The sequence below is a fragment of the Scyliorhinus canicula genome, chromosome 1 (genome assembly GCF_902713615.1).
Source record: "Scyliorhinus canicula chromosome 1, sScyCan1.1, whole genome shotgun sequence".
Classification (NCBI taxonomy): domain Eukaryota; kingdom Metazoa; phylum Chordata; class Chondrichthyes; order Carcharhiniformes; family Scyliorhinidae; genus Scyliorhinus; species Scyliorhinus canicula.
In genome coordinates this window covers 11,330,536-11,352,031 of record NC_052146.1, presented here as the reverse complement: position 1 = coordinate 11,352,031, position 21,496 = coordinate 11,330,536, and the positions used below count along the sequence as shown (strand labels likewise).

Below are 21,496 nucleotides of genomic sequence, written 5' to 3'. Positions count from 1 at the left end.
GCCCCTAGTCGCCACATTCCAGCACCTGTTTGGGGAGGCCGGTACGGAAATTGAACCCGTGCTGCTGGTCCTGTTCTGCATTACAAGCCAGCTGTTTAGCCCACTGCAATTGTACAGGGCCTTGGTGAGGCCACACCTGGAGTATTGTGTGCAGTTTTGATCTCCTTTTCGGAGGGAGGATGTTCTTGCTCTTGAGGGAGTGCAGCAAAGGTTTACCAGACTGATTACAGGGATGGCGGGACTGTCATATGAGGAGAGATTGACCAGGTTGGGGTTGTTCTCGCTGGAGTTCAGAAGAATGAGGGGGGATCTCATAAAGAGGTATGAAATTCTAACAGGACTAGACAGGGTAGATGCAGGGAAGATGTCCCCGATGGTGGGTGTGTCCAGAACCAGGGGTCACAGTCTGAGGATTCAGGGTAAACCATTTTGGACAGAGATGAGGAGGCATTTCTTCACCCAAAGAGTGGTGAGCCTGTGGAATTCATTACCACAGGAGGTAGTTGATGCTAAAATATTGAATATATTCAAGAGGCGGCTGGATATAGCACTTGGGGAGAATGGGATCAAAGGTTATGGGGAGAAAGCATGATTCGGCTATTGAATTGGATGATCAGCCACCATCGTGATAAATGGCGGAGCAGGCTTGAAGGGAGAAAAGGCCTCCTTCTGTTCCTATCTTCGATGTATCTACGTATGCATGCCCTCCTACGAGTGGAAACATCCTCTCCATGTCGACTCTATCTAGGCCTCTCAGCATCCTGCAAGTTTCAATGAGATCCCCTCTCAACCTTCTAGACCCCATTGAATATAGACCAAGAGTCCTCAACCACTCCACATATGATAAGTCCTTCATTCCGGGGATCATTGTGAACCTCCTCTGGACCCTCTCCTAGGCCAACATATTCCCTTAAATACAGAGCATAAAAAGGTGAGAGGGGCAAAAATGGACATTGGACCACTGGAAAATGAGGTTGTAGTAGTAGTAATAGGGAGCAAAGAAATGGCAGAGGAACTGAACTGGAAGACACTAGTGGCATACCAGAGCTTCAGGAGAGTCAGGGGGCAGAGGTGAGTGTAGTGGCCATCACTAATAATAATAATCTTCATTGTCACAAGTAGGCTTACATTAACACTGCAATGAAGATACGGTGAAAAGCCCCTCGTCGCCACATTCCAGCACCGGTTTGGGTTCAGAGGGAGAATTCGGAATGTCCAATTCACCGAACAGGCACGTCTTTCGGGACTTGTGGGAGGAAACCAAGCACCTGGAGGAAACCCACGCAGACACGGGGAGAACGTGCAGACTCTGCATAGCAACCTAAGCCAGGAATCGAACCCGGTCCCTGGCACTGTGCGGCAACAGTGCTTACCACTGTGCCGCCCATTAGATGCTAACGATGCACCTATGCTATTTGATGCAATCAACTTTCTCATCACTCTGTGGTAAATAAGTTGCATGAATTCCTTATTGGATTTATTAGTCATTATCTTACACCGGTTTCCTCCCACAGTCCAAAGATGTGCGGGTTAGGTGGATTGGCCATGCTAAATTGCCCGTAGTGTAAGGTTAATGGGGGGATTGTTGGGTTACGGGTATACGGGTTACGTGGGTTTAAGTAGGGTGATCATTGCTCGGCACAACATCGAGGGCCGAAGGGCCTGTTCTGTGCTGTACTGTTCTATGTTCTATGTTCTATATGTGGCCTTCATTTTGCTTCTCCCACAAGGTGAGACTATCTTGTCCAAGTCGACTCTATCAGACTCCTTCAAAATGTTAAAACCGATATTAAGTCAACCCTCAGCCTTTTCTTTGAGATAAAGAAGCTGCAGCCTGTCCAATCTTGTTTGGTAGTTCTTCTCCATAGCTTCCCCAATGTCTTCAACTCCTTTGTAAAGATCTACAATCGTAATGGATATGGCAACGTGACCAATAACTTTGGTCAGACCTAGAGGGCCTGGAATGGAAACCGAAAATTCTTGATATTTGAACCGTTGACATTTAGACAGATTAGGGACAAATGGCATAATATTAGATCGCTGGAGGCAGTGGTGGTGAAAAAGGCATATGGACACTCGCTTTTATCAATTGGGGCATACATTACAAAAGCAGGGAGGTCATGATGGAGCATTATAGAACTTTTGAGGCCACAGCTGGAGTACTGTGTGCAATTCTGGTTGCCACATTATAGGAAGGATGTGATTGCACTGGAAGGGGTGCAGAGGTGATTCACCAGGATGTTGCCTGGGATGGAACATTCAAGTTATAAAGGGAGGTTGGATGGGTTTGGTATGTTTTCTCTGGAGCAGAGAGGGCTGAGGGGTGACCTGTTCGAGGTGTACAAGATTTGGAGGAGCATGGACAGGGTGGATAGGGAACAGCTGTTCCCCTCAGTTGAAGGGTCAGTTACAAGGGGCCACAAGTTCAAAATGAGGAGTGGGAGGTTTGGGGGGGGGGGGGGGGGGGGGGGGGGGGGGGATTTTGAGGAAAAACCTTTTTACCCAGAAAGTCTGGAGTGCACTGCCTGGTAAGAGTGGTAGAGGCAGATTGCCTCACATCCTTCAAAAACTACTGGATGAGAACTTGGCACGCCTTAACATTCAAGGCTATGAGCCAAGTGCAGGCAGGTGGGATTAGGTGGGAAGGTCTGGACCTTCCATGCTTTGGTGCAGACTCGATGGGCCGAAGGGCCTCTTCGGCACTGAAGTATTCTGTAATTACTCCTTTTAACTTTAAAAAAAAAAGTACCCAATTATTTTTTTTCCAATTAAGGGGCAATTTAGCGTGGCCAGTTCACCTAACCTGCACATCTTTGGGTTGTGGAGGAGAATGTGCAAACTCCACAGAGACAGTGACCCGAGATTGGGATAGAACCCAGGTCCTCAGTGCCGTCGGCAGCAGTGCTAACCACAGCGCCACGTGCCGCCCATCACTTTTTTCAACAAGTCATTCCTCAGCTTAAAATATACACGATCAGACTACTTATATCTTATCCAATTGAAGAAGGAATTGCATTGGTGAGAGTGCTCGGTCATCGGATTTTGAAGCTCTCCACACAAATTATGTTAAAGACGTTGCTTATTGACCAACATACATTCAGGAAGATTCCACAAACAGAGATGAATGACCAATTTGTCTTTTGTGGTAATCTTGGTTGAGGAATGAATGCTGGTGAGGATACCATGAGTAGCTCTAGTTTTTCTTCAATAAATGCAAGATCTTTATCATTCAGTGGGTTTAATGCACCCTCCAAAGACAGCACTTAAACCAATGTAGCACAGCCCGAAACATCACCTTAAATCCTGCCGTAGTGTGGATATGAATTAACAACTTTCTTACTCCAAAACTAGATGCCACCAACGAACGCAGAATCAAACTTATAGCAGAGCAAAGGAGTAAGAAGTTTTTTTTTACAAAAGTAGATTCACCTTAGACATCCTGATGTGTTTTTGAAGACTGTTGTCCATTCAGCATCACGTGGTTTGGAATCCTCATTAGGTTCATTCTCCCAGCCTGAATGAGGAATGATGACTTCATTTGTTAGAGTCTGAAGGCCGTGATTGATAATCACAATTTTCAGTGGCTCATAGGACGACAGGTTCCACAGTGTACCTACACAAAATAAATCGAAAAACAACTTGACAGTATAAAAATGACATCATTTAAAATAGTCACTTAAAATTTCAAACATAGGCTTGAAATTAATTGGAGAGACTATTTTGATAACCCATATATACCACAACAAACTCAAAATTCCAATCGAAGTATGCAACTGCAGAGACTTGCTATCAAGGAATCGGAATGATGCCCCATTCAGTTGACCGTTGCCTGTGCCAATTCTTTGCTGCTATCCAGTTAGTCACAATCCCCTGACCTTTCCCTTTCACCCATCAAATATTCACATTTTAACTTCCAAAAGCCCAAGTCACAGCCCCAGAATCCATTTCCATTTTGTCAGTTATCCAACATGACAAATGAACTGTCTAGATATTGGGACACGTCTAAAACATTTTGTAATATAGATTCCTTTGCTACCTTCACTACACTTGCTGTTCCATATCCCAAAACGTGACACTGCTTTTCAGTGATGTGCTTTTTACAAAGCTTTGTGTATGACTACTAAAGTGACTCGCGTGCATAATTTAAAACCGATTAGCCTTCTCAGCTTAAAGAATGAATGTCTGGACTGGCAGATATTCCAAACTCCATGGATCACAACTTCAATATTTAAAATGTGAAATGCCACTATACAACATGGTATTAATGGCAGAATTGTTACAACATAGAAGGGGACCTTTGCGTCTGTTGTGTATGTGTTGGCTCTCCTGAATGAGAAATGCACCTTGTACCATCACACTATAACCCTGCACAGGGGCTGGTTTAGCAGTGGGCAAAACAGCTGGATTGTAATGCAGAACAATGCCAGCAATTTCCGTACGGGTTCAATTCCCGTACCGGCCTCCCCGAACAGGCGCCAGAATGTGGCGACTAGAGGCTTTTCACAGTAACTTCACTGAAGCCTACTTGTGACAATAAGTGATTCTTCCTTTACAGACAATATTTCAGTTCTCTCTCGAATACCTCAATTAAACCTGCCTCCACCACATGAATGTCAGTTATGAAATTTTTCGTTTCAGGCTGACTTTAAACAGGGAACCTTACACGTGCAAGGCCAACATGATAACCACTGCACAACTGATGCCAGTTTCATGGTTGCCATTACTGGTATTAGCTTTATATGCCAGATTTATCAACAGAATTTAAATTCCACCGGCTGCTGTAGTGGGAACTGAATCCATATCGAACATTAACCTGGATTATCAGTTCAGTGACATTACCGCTACTCCATCACCACCTCCCCCTAAGGAACAAACTGATCAACTGGAGAGCTAAGCCTTAAAAAGAAAACGCACCTGGGGATATTCAAGACGCTTCACTACTGTAACAGTCGGTACAGAAGTGCTCTTAGGTACACAGGGGAATGCAATTGAAGGTGCAGATTCAGGGTTGTGGTTCAAGCTTAGAGCAGGTTCTAATGCTCAAAATGGCAAGCCAGGATGTTGAACTTTAAATGCTGTGAAAGACTGAAATGAGGGGATGGCAGGGTTGGTATTCTGAAAGGATTCAAGAAATTGGGTGAAAGTCTTTTTTCATCTCATCCCACCATTTTAAATGTTTTTGGATACGGTGTAGTTATGATGAGCTACAGTTCCGTTGGGAATCATTTGCCAGGAAGGAGTTAGTCTGTAAATCCTTATACTTTTCCTTTTCCATAAGATGGAAATTCAACTTCTCTTCATATTTCACAATTCTCATTTGCCCAAAATTCCATTTTGTGCTTTCTAGTTACTGGTCCTGAAGCACCTCCGCCATCCCCGTCCCTGGCAGCCATCAAACGTTGGATGGAATGTGGGAGGCTGGCCAGGAATATGTTGAAATATTCATACCTACAAGGAACAAAAGCATGGTTGAGGGTTCAGCAGGAGATGAGCTGAGGCAGGAGTCTGGCAATGTCATGAAGGCGTAAATAGGCACTTCGCGCTAAGGCTGAAATGTCATCTTGTCTGAAGGTCAAATATGACAACCAGGTTCTGCGAATGCTGGTTGGAGGTCATCCAAAACTCTGTTGCCAGTGCCCCTACTCTCACCAAATCCAGTTCACTTATTGCCCCCATCCTAATTGAGCTGCTAGTCTCCTGGTTAAGTAAAGGCTTTGATTTTAAAACACTCATGTCTTCAAATCCCTCCATGGCCTCGGTTCTCACCATTTCTATAATCTCCTTCAGCCTGAAAACTTTCTGTGCACAAGATCTCTGTGCGTCCCCGATTTCAATAGCCTTGCGATAGCTTCAACTGTAGAGGCTGGATGCTTGGAATTTTGTCCCTGAATCTCTCCCTTTATCCTCTCCCATTCCTCTTTTAAGATCCTCCTTAAAACCTATCTGTCCTAATATTGCCGTAGAAAGCTAATATTGCCTAAGAAAGCTCAATTTTTACATCAAACCACATAATGCTTCTATTAGGCACCTTCGGATTGTGATTACTTTGAAGCACTATCTAAATACAAGTTTTGGTTGTAGCTGCAGTTACTCAGTATTTATTTAAATTCCATACAACCATAGAAAAGACGGCACAAAAACTGTCCATTCTGTCCATTGTGTCTGCCCCAGCCCCTCAAAAAAGGAGGAAAAAAAAGCACCGATCACACCCTTCTTTCCAGCACCCAGTCCATAGCCTTGCATGTTTCAGCACTTTGGCTGCAGATTGAGGTACCCTCTAATCGAGATGAGGGTTTCTGCCTCAACCATCAAACCAGGCAGAAAATTCAAAACACCTACCACCCTCTGGGGAAGTAGTTTTTCCTAATATCCCTCTAATCCTTCTCCCAAACAACTTAAATCTGAGCCCCACGATAATTGACATCTCCAAGAGGGGAAACAGGGCATTCCTGCGAACTCTCATCAGGTCCCTCAGTCTTGTGCACCCCCTTCAGGTAGTCCTCAGCCTCCTGAGTTCGAAGGTAGAAAACCCTAGCCTGTGCAATCTTTCCTCTCCACTGCAACTTTCCAGCCCCGGCGATATTCTTGCAAATATCCTTTTAACTCCCTCCAGAGCAATTATGTCCTCCTTGTAAAGTGGTGAGCAGAACTGTATACAAAATTCCAGTTGTTGCCCAATCAGCATTTTCTACAGTTCCATCGTTACAACCCTGCTTTAGTACTGTACACCTTGTCCAATAAAGGAAAGCGTTCCATATGCTTTACCACCTTACCCACTTGTCTAGCCACCTTCAGGAAGGTGCATTCCCAGGTCTCTTACTTCCTCTACCCTCCCATTTATAATGTAGTCTCTAGCTTTGTCACCCTCTCCAAATGCATTAGCGCATACTTCTCTGGATTGAATTCCAGCTACCATTTTTTCACCCACTCAACCAAACAATTTCTTCACTCATGCGGCCACATGTCTCAAAATAGAATGTTCTGGTCCTCTCTTGCTTAAATTATTCTAGTCTAATCTTTGCCAGCTCCACTGCCTTCCCTGTGATCACAAAGAGACATCATAATAATTTTCAATCATTTCATGGCTACATTCCTCATGGTTTAATGCTGAATTTCATGTTGGCACGGTGGCAGTGGTTAGCACTGTTGCCTCACAGCGCCAGAGACACAGGTTCGATTCAGATCTCGAGTGACTGACTGTGCGGAGTCTGCACGTTCTCCCCGTGTTGGTGAGGGTTTCTTCTGGGTGCTCCGGTTTCCTCCCACAGTCCAAAGATGTGCAGGTTAGGTGGATTGGCCATGCTAAATTGTGTCTAGCTGGAGGTACGGGGATAGGGTGGGTAATTGTGTCTTGGTACGGTGCTCTTTCAGAGGGTTGTGTAGACCCAATGGGCTGAATGGCCTCCTTCAGCACTGTAGGAATTCTACAATACTATCCCAATACCAACAACATCCTTCAACTATATACCCCAGCATTTAGTCACTTGCTCGTGACTAAACTAGTCCTTATTCCCTTAAGTCCACGACTTTTCCCAGTTATCTCAAACTCCCTCCTTATTCCTCGATTCTAATCTCCTTTCTCTTATTCAAAAGCCTCCTAAAATCTTCACATTGGCTTCTGTCGTCTACCCCAACTATAATGTCCTCCCCATCTCCTGCTTTTAACCCATCTTTCTTCTCTTCTCCCTCTGAATTCCTCGGTTCTTTACATAAAAGGAAGTCACATTTTTATGCACAAGGTTGTATTACTCTTAATACTTAGTTTGTAGTAACTCCCAACAGAATTACGTGCATATTTATTATTGGAAAGCTGTTTAGAACAAGCATTTTTCGACCTAATAAAAACATCGTAAAGAGGTATATATTAAGAGTTTAGCACAAGTTAACTAAGATGCAGCCCAGAACCACTTCACAGGTCAGATCTAATACTTGTGATTACGGATCAACCCGAAGACAGAGGATAACTAGTCAGGAATCCAGTAAAAGTTGCCTCCCAAGGTAAGGATAAGTTAAACCAATTCAGACGCAAATGATATTTTGGCAAGGTCAATTAAAACCTTGCAAAATTATAGTACACAACATATTCCATGCACTAAAACTGATCAATCGTACAAATGATCTATTACTGCAACATTTCACTATAGAAATCTGATTTGGGACCAGTGTGTAGGAATTGTGCCCATGAAGAAAAGTGTAAAAAGGGCTGGATTTTTCTTGTCCATTTCCAAAGAAAAATATATTTTTCTAAAATTCAAAATAAGTTGGGTAATCAATGTGCTGAATTGCCTATGCATTCTTTCTATCAAGTCACATACAATGGGAGGTATGGACGAAGTTCCACCAAATAGTAATGTAACGGCTCCTTACTGGACAAACTGACTGTGGATTAGTGCAATATCAAATTCAAACAATAAATCCATCATTAATCCTCGGGTTTTGCAACTCTGTAATTCAGAAGTAATCGGGGTCAACTGAGAGTCTAAGCTCCGCATTTCTCATCTCCATACCATGCTTGTGTTTTCCTTTTGGGTCATTTGCTTTCAAATCTTCACTTGAAAATCAAGGAAGCAAAGTTTTCTCCTTCAACTTTTGTAAATAGGTTTTAAATACTCTGCATCAACAATTGACCCGTCGCCCGAATACCATAAAATCAAATAATTCTAGAGATTTTGTAAAGTCTGAATAACAGTATTTCTACTTCACACTTTACTTTCCAATGCACTCAGTCCTTTCCAGACAGTTAAGGAAGAGGGTTAAATTATGGGTGAGGCGGTGACGTCACTGCACGAGTAAACCAGAGGCCCATGGGCACCTGTGTTCCAATCCCACCATGGCAGATGGTAAAAAATTGGAATTCCATAAAGCGACCATGAAAACCATCTAATTCACTAGTGTGCTCAGTTCAAGGAAAAGAAATGAAATGAAAATCGCTTATTGTCATGAGTAGGCTTCAATGAAATTACTGTGAAAAGCCCCTAGTCGCCACATTCCAGCGCCTGTCCGGGAAATCTGCTGACCTTACCCGGTCCGGCCTACATGTGATACCAGATCCACAGCATACAGCAATGTGGCCGACTCTCAAATGCCCTTTGAAACAGAGGACAGTTAGGCTTGGACAATAAATGCTGGCCCAAAAATGAAGAAATCTGGACCACTCATGCTATTTTCTCAATACAAAATACTGATCAAGGTCTTTAAAATTATGAAATTAGGATCATGTTTCAAAGAGTAAGAGATGTGAAACACTTGGGGCTATGAATAAGATAGTCGCAAACAAATTCACAAGGAATTCTGGAGACACTTGCAATTTAAATGGTGTTGCGAATGTGGGAATGCCTGAGGTGAATAACATCGATGGATTTCAGGGATAGCTAACTAAGCACTTGAGGGGAAAAAGAATAGGAGGCTAACGAAAAGGAAAATGCTGGAAAATAGGAGGGTATCTTGTTGGGGTATGCCAAGATACTGGAGTAAAAAGGTGATTCAAGAATTGAGCAAAATCAAGATTAAAAATAAAATTGGGTGTCATGATATAGAGATATAAGGAATTTGGGTCCAGTAATGGGGTCCAAAATGTAGCAGGTAATTTAAGGGTTAAACAGACTGGAGGAAAACACTGTTAGCCCAAACTCAGTGATACACCCACACCCGGCTGAGTCACGTAGTCTCATTCAGACTAGGGAATGAATAAGGTGATTCACAAGAGATCCACTGCCTTTCCAGACACTCCTGCAAGGCCAGCCAAATCTTGTTAGAGTCTGATGACATTTGTCAGTCAATTTTTAAAAATAAGTTCATGGGATTTGGGTGTCGCAGGCTGTGCCAGCACTTATTGTCCATCCCTAATTGTCCTTGAGGGGGCAGTTAAGAGTCAACCGCATTGGTGTGGGTCTGGAGTCACATGTAGGCCAGACCAGGTAAGGATGGCAGATTTCCTTCTCTGAAAGGACATTAGTGAACCAGATGGTTTTTAGGACAATGGTTTCATGGTCATCATTAGACTTTTAATTCCAGATATCTTACGGAGGTTAAATTGCATCACCTGCCATGGTGGGATTGAAACCCGGGTCCCCAGATCATTACTTTGGGTCTCTGGATTACTAATCCAGCGACAATACCACTATGCTACCGCCTCTCCTACCTTCCCTGATGGAAGGTAGCTGCACATGCATGAGATATCTCTGGTCTTTTGTTTAATTGGGAATGGGCAATCAAAGTTGACAGGATGCAGTCTGGACATTCCAGAGGAGGGCCATCATCTGAATGGCTGGGCGGAGCTGAGAGAGAGCGCGGGCGAGCGTTCTGAATACATTTGTCATAGATTTGTTTCGGAAATACAAGAATCATCTTTCCCCATCTACGTAAGCGGAAAGAGCTGCGTGTTATTTCGAGTGATGTTTAATTGGAATTGATTGCATCAAGGTTAAGAATCTACATGTAATCTGTCAGTGGTAGAGTTGAAGTTTAAGAGTTTAAATATTTTCTTTTCTTTCAATAAAGTTTGTTTATAAAATAACCAAATCCTATTTCTTATATTCTCACTCCTGGAATGCACCTTCTTAAAACTAAAGAAAAAGTTTATACATCTGGGTTGGCATTTTAACCATTGTTGAGGGTTGACCAGGCATCTGTAACATTGCGATAAAATAATGAATTAGATAAAAGGGGAATCGATTTAAACGTCTGTTTAAAGGTGTTTTTGACAGGAGAATTAGCTTGGCAATACGAAAACAAATGTTCACCAAAATGACTCGGGCAGTGTTTTTCAAACTTTTTCTTAACCTGAAACCCACTTTTGCCAACTGGCCGACCATCAGAACCCATGCCACGTTCGCTTACCCAGTCGATCCCGAGTCAAGGCAAGTTTTCATACCCCAGGCCAGGGACAGAAAGCAAATAGTCTAATTTTTCTGTTCATAATCAGTATCACCTATGTTATGTTTAGTCTTGTGTTATGACTAATGCAAAAACTGCCATGAAGGAAGATCCAGATGGACTCTACTGAAATTTAATCTTGGTAGGGAAAGTTCTCCATAATTTCCCCATGACTTCCAATGGGGAGGTCTGCGCATTTCCATATCCCGAGCAATTGTGAGGAGCCAAGGAACATTTCTTTTGTGCGGGTTGAAAGACTGCTTTCTCAGCTATCTGAAAACTCAATAATAATCTTTATTAGTGTCACAAGTAGGCTTACACTGCAATGAAGTTTTAAAGTTATGAAATATTTACAAATTAACATTTGTTGTTAAATCGAAGAACCTCTTGCATTCCTATTTCAGTGATCAAAATGTCATCCTTCCTGCCACCATTCCAGTGAGATTTAGAGGGCAACCTTCAAGTCACCATGCACCTGCCACCATTATCATTCTGCAACGCAGATGTCACTAAAGAGTATTTCAGGGTTCCACTTCTGGTTTGTTCAAAGTGCTGAGGGACCAGTACTTTAGTGTGGATCAAAATAAATCAAGGAAATGGATTCTGGCGACAGTAACTGACTCCCAACATTAAGCAGTTGCAGCAAGTTAGGAGCGGGGTGTAGGGCAGCGGGCAATGTGGTGCACAGCCAGTACAAGGCATTAATTGCACACGGTTAAGCAAGGAGGCACAGCTACTATCCTTGGCTTCCATATTTGCCCCATCTCTTTTTCAGCGTGCAGTCTCTCACTGGATTGTTCGAGGGATGGGACAGCGTGAATCCTCCACACTTCCCGCATGAACAAAAGTGCAGACCGCGACCCTCAACGTTCTGACACCTGCCCGCAAACCGCACTGCAAAAAACCCCAGGCCTAGGGGTTGAACAATGATGTATAGAAATAAGTATTTACAGTTCCAAGTGAGGAGATAAAAATATAATTCACACCTCTGTGAGAAGCCTGGTCCAATGTGTTATGCCGATAGAATATCAAAGGGAAGAAACACTACATAAATAGCAGCGTAACTGAATACAGTAGGAGCAGCTACTACCATAGACACACCCAGCTGGAGAAAGCAGGCTCCCCTGAAAACCAGTTGATGCCACGCTGGACTTAAGGTTTTCCCAAACTGGAAAAAGCCTTCTGGGTGGTAACCATGTGGTGGATTTAGCTCAGAGTTACATAATATTGGATGTTGTTGGTTAAAGGGGAATTTCTCAAAGTTCAGGAATGTGGATAGCTAGAAACAGGGGATAACTTCATAAGATGCTGTGTGTGCACAGCTATTAAAGTGCACTGTTCTCTGTGAATGTTTCTTTTAAGTTAACAAATATTCATTATTAACTGATTACAACAACACTGGGCTGTTCCTCACTGGTTTGCATATCTTTCCTCACATTTTACAAATTGAAAATGCACACCACTAAGAACCAGTGCTCCAAGTTACCCTTCTGGGTTTTGCGATACCCTCACATTTAACATCAGCAGGATTCTTAACAAAACTAAGTAGGAGGAAGTGTGAAATGAAATGAAAAATGCTTATCGTCACAAGTAGGCTTCAAATTAAGTTACTGTGTAAAGCCTCTAGTCGCCACATTCCGGCACCTGTTCGGGGAGGCTGGTACGGGAATTGAACAGTGCTGCTGTCCTGCCTTAGTCTGCTTTCAAAGCTAGCGATTTAGCCCTGTGCTAAACCAGCCCCTGTGGAATGCAAACACGAGTGTAGGCAGAGGATGTTTTCCCACTAGTTTGTTTCTTCCCCTCAGGCAACAAGGAAATTTATTACTTTTACTCTGGATGCTGGAAATTAGAAATTATAGAATCGTCACAGCATCAAATGGCCATTCAGCCCATCATATCTGGGTCAATTCTTGGCAGGAGCAATTTATCTGGTACAGTTCCCCTGCACACCTTCCTTTTAACAATCCAATTCCCTCTTATAAGCCTTGATAGAACCTGCCTCCACCACACTCTTAAGCAGTGTATTCTAGATCCTTACCACTTGCCTTGTGACCTCATCTCGCCTTTGTTCACTTCAAATCTGTGGGCTCAGGTTCTTGATCATTGGGAACATTTTTCTTCATCTCCTCTGTCCAGACTCTCCATGATTTGGAATAACTATCAAATCTCCGCCCAATCTAACATAACTGCAGTTCCTCATCTCTGGTACCATTCAGCACTCCAATGCCTTTTCACCATCACCTTTGTGGTACCCTGAACTAGATGCAATACTCCAGTTGAGGCTGAACTAATGTTCTGTACAGATACAAACATTTCCTTGCATTCGTACTCTTATGGCCCCATTAATAAAGTCAAGGAGGTTTTATTGATCGATCCTGGCACATTCCATGATTTACGTATGCACCCCCAGGTTCCTCAGTTATACCAACTTAGAACTGTACCATTCAATTTGATATACATTGTATATCTTTGTTCTTCCTTCCAAAATAAATCACTTCACACTTCTCTGCCACTTGACTGCTCATTCCAACTTGTTTATGTCCTTTTGAAGATGTACACGATACGTCTCAGTTCACATATGCTTTTAAGTTGTGTATTATTTGCATATTTTGAAATTGTGCCTTGTACACAAAGGTCAAGATGATATTTCAGCAAGAGCAGAAGCCCCAGCGCCTAAAGAACTCCATTGGCAAAACATCCATTAACTACCACTTCTTTTTTCCTGCCATGCAGCTAATTTTGAATCTGTGTTGTACGGGCCCTTCCTGTTAATCCCCTTATTTCCTATTTCTTTTACTTGCCGTTATCGCTTTTGATCCATGGATCTTTAATGGACACATAACTTCAAGACAAGTATGGGAAATGAGAAACTCTAATTTTGCAAAATAGTACACAGTGCTATGACGATTTAGCTTTTGAGCAGAGGAACTCAGACTGTAGGGCACCCAAAAGATTGGAGGGATTTGGTTCGACTGGTTGGCTGGTGGGCAATGGGTTATCCAGGGACTGTATTCTGCCCAGCAACAGACAGCAGTTGGGTTCTGCCAGGTTTGGCTTTTCCAAAAAACACGAGAGAAAGCTCCTGGACACTGAGAAGGGGTTGTGTTGCTCTTTCGCTCTTTCAAATGTCCCCTGCCTGCAGCGTGACTCTGTAGAGATGTTTTGAGCTCCTGATGAATCTACGGTGAAAACCATTACAGACTGAAAGCAAAGGCACCCACTTAAAGGCCTCGACTGAAGATCGATCTAACCGGAAGATGTCCATCTGAAACAGAGACTCTTACCCTTTCACTTTTAGCATTATTTTTACACCCCTTTTCCCTCCTCTGTTTGTCCATCCTGTGTGTATGCAGTGCCAAATCCAAAAGTGGGGTGCGGTTTAGCATGCTCTACCCTGCCAAGCTATGGTCACATACCAGGGTAAAGAAGACTACTTCAACACCCTGGAGGAAGACACAGGTCTGTCCAGACTGGGCACCAAGCGATAGAAGGCAATGGCCAGAAGGTGTGCTGCAAGAATGAGGGGGGCAGGCAGGGTGGTGTACAGAAGTACGGCGAAGGAGGAGGCCGCAGTGCACCACCGGGGGGTTTGCACACGTGCCACATTACATGGAGGTGAGGTTCCCCTTCCCGGTAGACTTCTACAAATAATTTGCAGCAATGCTGGCCCCACACTTGGGAGATGTTCAACCACTCACTGCCAAATGGGGCCCTGCCATCCAAGTTGGCCTAGGCCTCTATGAAATGAAATGAAAAATCGCTTATTGTCACAAGTAGGCTTCAAATGAAGTTACTGTGAAAAGCCCCTAGTCGCCACATTCCGGCGCCTGTTCGGGGAGGCTGGTACGGGAAATGAACCGTGCTGCTGGCCTGCCTTGGTCTGCTTTCAAAGCCCTGTGCTAAACCAGCCCCTACCCCATTGAACCCCAAAAAGGACAAAGACCCCAGTTAGCCAAAGACCCCAAAGGACGAAGACCCCAGTTAGCCAAAGACCCCAGAGTGTGGAGCATACAGACCCATCTCTCTCTTAAACACTTATGCAAAAGTCATAGTGAAAGTATTGGTAAGGCACTCAGAAAGCTGCCTGACAGAAGCAATCATGGAAGACCAGACCAGCATTGACAGGGCAGGCAACTATCAGCAACATCAGACACTTGCTGAATTAAAAAATGACCCCCATCCTGGGAGAGGGCATCAGAGGTGATCATCACCGTGAAGGTTGAAAAAGCCATCAATCGAGGAAAAATGAGGTACCTGACGGAGGTACTTGAATGGTTTGGGTTTGCAGCAGGCTTCATTCACTGCATGGGTGAAGCTCCTGTACAGCACTCCAACAGCGAGCGTACGGATGAACGCCACAGCTCTTTACCTTTCAGCTGCACAGAGGAATGAGGCAGGGGTACCAGTTATTCGTGCTCCTATTCGCACTGCCAATCGAACCACTGGCTATCGCCCTTAGATCAGCTGATGGAGGACAGGCATTCGGAGAAGGGGCAGAGAGCATAGAGTCCCACTCTATGTGGATGCTCTGCTCCGATGTGTCACCCTCCTCTAGCCAGCACAGGAAAGAATGAAATTGTCCCCCGAATCCCCGAGAGTGAAAAGTGGAGCTGGAAGAATTACCGATTAAAGTGATCTAAAGCAAGTTCAGCTGCCTGGGGATCCAAGTCGCTCACACCTCGACGAGGCTACACCTCTCCAGCCGAGTGGAGATGGAGAAGAGGGACTTGCCCAAGATGGGGGAAACTCCCTCGTTCGCCAACGGGATGGGTACAGACAGTCAAAATCAACATGTTGCCGAGGTTCCTCTCTGCATACCAATCACTCCCGATCTTGATCCCCAAATCCTTCTTCACCAAGGTCCACAAGTTAATCATGTCCTTTTCCGGGGTTGGGGGATGGGTGGGGGAGAGAGAAAGGATATTCCTGGGATACTCAAGACTATTTAGCAGTGAGGGCGACAGTGGGCCTGGCCCTACCGAACCTTCTATTCGAACACTGGCACCTAACGCGGAGGGTCAAGGATGGCTTAGGGAAACAAAGGGGGCCACCGCACCACCCTCCCTTCCCCCCCGCCCCACCCTCCCTTCCCCCCCACCCCCACCTTCCCTCCCCACCCTCCCTCTCCCTCCCCCCCGCCCCACTCTTCCTCTCCCTCCCCCCCGCCCCACTCTTCCTCCCCCCCCGCCCTACTCTTCCTCTCCCTCACCCCCCGCCCCACTCTTCCTCTCCCTCACCCCCCGCCCCAATCTTCCTCTCCCTCACCCCCCCCCCGCCCCACTCTTCCTCTCCCCCCCCGCCCCACTCTTCCTCTCCCTCCCCGCCCCACTCTTCCTCTCCCTCCCCACTCTTCCTCTCCCTCCCCGCCCCACTCTTCCTCTCCCTCCCCGCCCCACTCTTCCTCTCCCTCCCCGCCCCACTCTTCCTCTTCCTCCCCGCCCCACTCTTCCTCTCCCTCCCCGCCCCACTCTTCCTCTCCCTCCCCGCCCCACTCTTCCTCTCCCTCCCCGCCCCACTCTTCCTCTCCCTCCCCGCCCCACTCTTCCTCTCCCTCCCCGCCCCACTCTTTCTCTTCCCTTCCCTTCCCCCCCCCCCCCCCCCCCCCAGTCCAGGAGCCTGGTGGTAGTGGTCATACGGACATGGAATCAGTTGAGACGACATTTCTTTAAAAAAATTTAGAAACCCAATCCATTTTTTCCAATTAAGGGGCAATTTCGCGTGGCCATTCCACCTACCCTGAACATCTGTGTGTTCTGGGGGCAAAACCTACGCAAACGCGGGGAGAATGTGTAAACTCCACACGGACAGTGATCCAGAGTCGGGATTGAACCTGCGACCTCGGCGCAGTGAGGCAGCAGTGCTAACTCACTGCGCCACATGACACAATAATATAGGGAAATGATCCTGCTGGGACTGTCACAAACGTGGTGGCAACCTGTGATACTTGTGTTGGTGATATTGTTTTAGTTATTATGATTTCTTCTATATTGTTCTGCAAAGTTTTGATATTAAGTGCAAAATCCCCAATAAAAATATTTTCAAAATTTCAATTGCTTTGCAACTTAAGATCACGTTGGGCTGGAATTAACTGCGCCCTATTCCAGGCTTCTGTAAGAGTGTTTCTACTAATCCCTTTATTCCGTGAGCTAGAACGTTGCTCACAAATTTGTTGCACGGCATTTCAGCAAATGCTTCTGAATGCATACATCAACAACATTACGCTCATCAATTTTCTTTCGGTTATCTTATCAGAAAAACTCAAGTTAAACACAATTTACGATGAAAGGGCACAGACTTCCTGTTTTGCTCATCACAAATGCTGCCAGACCTAGTGTTTCCGGCAATTTGTGTTTTTATTAATATTTGCGGAGTTTGGCTAACCAAGAGCAATCCAATACAAAATTACATTTGGAGAGAATTTTCAACAAGTAAGCAAGATGCAGTTTACATTAGTACAAAGCAATGTTTGTAAAGAATGATAGAAATTACTTCTCACATACATGCCTATTTCATGCACAATCTGCGTATTTGACCTATAAATCAGGAGCACACACCAATATCCTGTAAAAATAGCCATTTGTTAGTTAGTTGACAGACACCCATCATTACACAGTATTAATTTCTATTAAAATCAGGCTCAAGGGCAGCACGGTGGCACAGTGGTTAGCATTGCTGCCTACGGCGCAGAGGACCCGGGTTCGAATCCTGGCCCTGGGTCACTGTCCGTGTGGAGTTTGCACATTCTCCCCGTGTCTGCGTGGGTTTCACCCCCACAACCCAAAGATGTGCAGGGTAGGTGGATTGGCCACGCTAAATTGCCCCTTAATTGGAAAAAACGAATTGAGTACTCTAAATTTATAAAGAAAAAAAACAGACTCTTCAGACCCTTATGCCAGGCAAATGTATCTATCAATAGCATTTTTAAGGATTTAGTCAGGAACACAACATGTTCACATCTATTTGGCACGGTAGCACAGTAGTTAGCACTGTTGCTTCACAGCCCCAGGGTCCCAGGTTCGATTCCAGGCTTGGAAGTCTGCATATTCTCCCCATGTCTGTGTGGGTTTCCTCTGGGTGCTCTGCTTTCCTCCCACAGTCCAAAGATATGTAGGTGGATTGGCCATGCTAAATTGCCCCTTAGTGTCCAAAAAAGGTTAGGCGGGGTTACTGGGTTACAGGAATAGGGTGGAGGTGTATGCTTAAATAGGGTGCTCTTTCCAGGGGCCCGTGCAGACTCGATGGGCCGAATGGCCGCCTCTGCACTGTAAATTTTATGATCCTATGATCTATTTTTTTTATGCCTACTGGATTTGGGAGAGGCTTGAAAATTCTACTGAAGCTTCACAGGTCCAAATACTGGAACCCTCTTTTTAAATGAAATGTGATATCACCATGCTATGCTCAGGAAATTGGCAAAATGCAGACATTTAGCGGTGATTTGTATTGTCCATTATGCTGCTATTCTCATGTTTGCACTCAGTTATTAGTGAGGGGAAGAGCAAAACCAAGCAAACTACCTTTGTGGTTGAGATGGTTCCGAGATGATAGAACAGAACAGTACAGCACAGAACAGGCCCTTCGGCCCTCAATGTTGTGCCGAACAATGATCACCCTACTTTAAACCCACGTAACCCGTAACCCAACAATCCCCCCATTAACCTTACACTACGGGCAATTTAGCATGGCCAATCCACCTAACCCGCACATCTTTGGACTGTGGGAGGAAACCGGAGCACCCGGAGGAAACCCACGCACACACAGGGAGGATGTGCAGACTCCACACAGACAGTGACCCAGCCGGGAATCGAACCTGGGACCCTGGAGCTGTGAAGCATTGATGCTAACCACCATGCTACCGTGAGGCCCATAAGGTGTGGCGTCTGAAGCAAAGTCAACCAATCCTTCAGAACAGGCTCAGTAAACCAATGTCTGAACCAGGAAGGTATGCAGTATACCAGGTTGCTGCTTGGTTAATCAGCAGAGAAGTCATTACTGAATACTGAAAGGCGAGACATGTCAGTGGGGCTTGAAATTCTTTTGCACAATGCTCCTCATCAATGGTGTAACAGAGTGTGTGTGTCCTGGATAGACACAACGACAGGAAAGCAACCAGTACTTTGCACTGTTCAAATGCAGTGTTCAAGCTACTTCATTGCAGCAGTATTTCTGCATCGACACGAGGAATATAAATTTTATACTGCTTACTATTCTATTACTTTTCAATTGGGGGTCAGAGACTAAAACACCGTACTGGGGAAGCCAAAACCAGGAGTTCAGTTTACAGGCCGAAACACAGTATAACAATAGGTTGCTGCAATCAGGTACCAGGCTGCCAAAAATTTTAATTGAAGCATAACAATGGCAGCGCGGTAGCACAAGTGAATAGCACTGTGGCTTCACAGCGTCAGGGTCCCAGGTTCGATTCTGGCTTTGGGTCACTGTCTGTGCGGAGTCCGCACGTTCTCCCCGTGTGCGTGGGGTTTCCTCCGGGTGCTCCGGTTTCCTCCCACAGTCCAAAGATTTGCAGGTTAGGTGGATTGGTCATGATAAATTGCCCTCTGTGATCAAAAGGTTTAGGAGGGGTTATTGGGTTACGGGGATAGGGTGGAAGTGAGGGCTTAAGTGGGTCGGTGCAGACTCGATGGGCCAAATGGCCTCCTTTTGCACTGTATGTTCTATGTTCTAATGGTATTTACTGTAGATAAATCCTCTAAGTGAATGCGGTGCTCAATCTCACTTGAGGCAAAAGAAAGATTTTACAATCAGCTCCTTTAACACAAGTCAGTAATTTTCTTTGTGAGTGGTCTACATGAATTTACTTCAAAATTATTCATCTGTCTCACTATTAAAGAGGATAGGTCTGGGCAGGATTAAACAGAGGCAAACTGAGCTATATTACAGAATTGTCATGGACAGAGGGACTTTTCAAAATCTTTTTGAGAGGTGAAACAATTTTCAGAACACTATTTTTGTTAATAATGATTTGAAGCAGGTTAATAAATAATTTACTCATTTTGTCTGTTTGGCATTCCTGTTCCAAAGAACAAAGAATGAAATGAAATGAAAATCGCTTATGGTCACAAGTAGGCTTCAAATGAAGTTGCTGTGCAAAGCCCCTAGTGGCCACATTCTGCCGCCTGTTCGGGGAGGCTGGTACAGGAATTGAACCGTGCTGCTGGTCTGCCTTGGTCTGCTTTCAAAGCCAGCGATTTAGCCCTGTGCTAAACAGCCCCAGAACAAAGAAAAGTACAGCACAGAACAGGCCCTTCGGCCCCCCCAAGCCTGCACCGACCATGCTGCCCATCTAAACTAAAATCTTCTACACTTCCGGGCTCCGTATCCCTCTATTCCCATCCTATTCATGTGTTTGTCAAGATGTCCCTTAAACGTCACTATCATCCCTGCTTCCACCACCTCCTCTGGCAGCGAGTTCCAGGCACCCACTCCCACTGTGTAAAAAAACTTGCCTTGTACATCTCCTCTAAACATTGCCCCTCGCACCTTAAACCTATGCCCCCTAGCAATTGACCCCTCTCTTCCCTGGGAAAAAGTCCACTCTGTCTGTGCCCCTCAACCAGCTTCGTTCCAGTGAGAACAAACCGAGTTATTCAACCTCTCCTCACAGCTAATGACCTCCATACCAGGCAACATCATGATAACTCTCTTCTGCATCCTCTCCAAAGCCTCCACATCCCTCTGGTATTGTGGTTACCAGAATTGAACACTATACTCCAAGTGTGGCCTATCTATACGGCTGCAACATGACTTGCCAATTCTTATACTCAATGCCCCGGCCAATGAAGGCAAGCATGCCGTATGCCTTCTTGACTACCTTCTCCACCTGTGTTGCCCCTTTCAGTGACCTGTGGACCTGTACACCTAGATCTCTCTGACTGTCAATACTCTTGAGGGTTCTACCATTCACTGTATATTCCCTACCTATATTAGACCTTCCAAAATGCATTACCTCACATTTAGAACATAGAACATTACAGCGCAGTACAGGCCCTCGATGTTGCGCCGTCCTGTGAAACCCATCTATAGTCCCTCTACACTATTCCTTTATTGTCCATATGCCTATCCAATCACCATTTGAATGCGTTTAGTGTTGGCGAGTCCACTACTGTTGCAGGGAGGGCATTCCACGCCCTTACTACTCTGAATAAAGAATCTACCTCTGACATCTGTCCTATATCTATCTCCCCTCAATTTAAAGCTATGTCCCCTCGTGCTGGACATCACCATCCGAGGAAAAAGGCTCTCAATGTCCACCCTATCTAATCCTATCATCTTGTATGCCTTAATTAAGTCACCTCTTAACCTTCTTCTCTCTAACGAAAACAGCCTCAAGTCCTTCAGCCTTTCCTCGTAAGATCTTCCCTCCAAACCAGGCAACATCCTTGTAAATCTCCTCTGTACCCTTTCCAATGCTTCCACATCCTTCCTATAATGCGGCAACCAGAACTGCACGCAATACCCCAAATGCGGCCGCACCAGAGTTTTGTACAACTGCAACATGACCTCACGGCTCCGAAACTCAATTCCTCTACCAATAAAAACTAACATACTGTACGCCTTCTTAACAACCCTCTCAACCTGGGTGGCAACTTTCAGGGATCTA

General features: G+C 45.0%; 1 protein-coding gene across 1 annotated transcript in view; it reads right to left on the bottom strand.

The window, feature by feature from the left end:
- The window catches only part of arvcfb (ARVCF delta catenin family member b), a 474,185-nt gene that overhangs the window by 111,006 nt on the left and 341,683 nt on the right, over positions 1–21,496 (bottom strand). Inside the window, 1 exon segment of the mRNA XM_038818458.1 lies at positions 3,430–3,613. Within this exon segment, the coding sequence (XP_038674386.1) occupies positions 3,430–3,613 (184 nt within the window).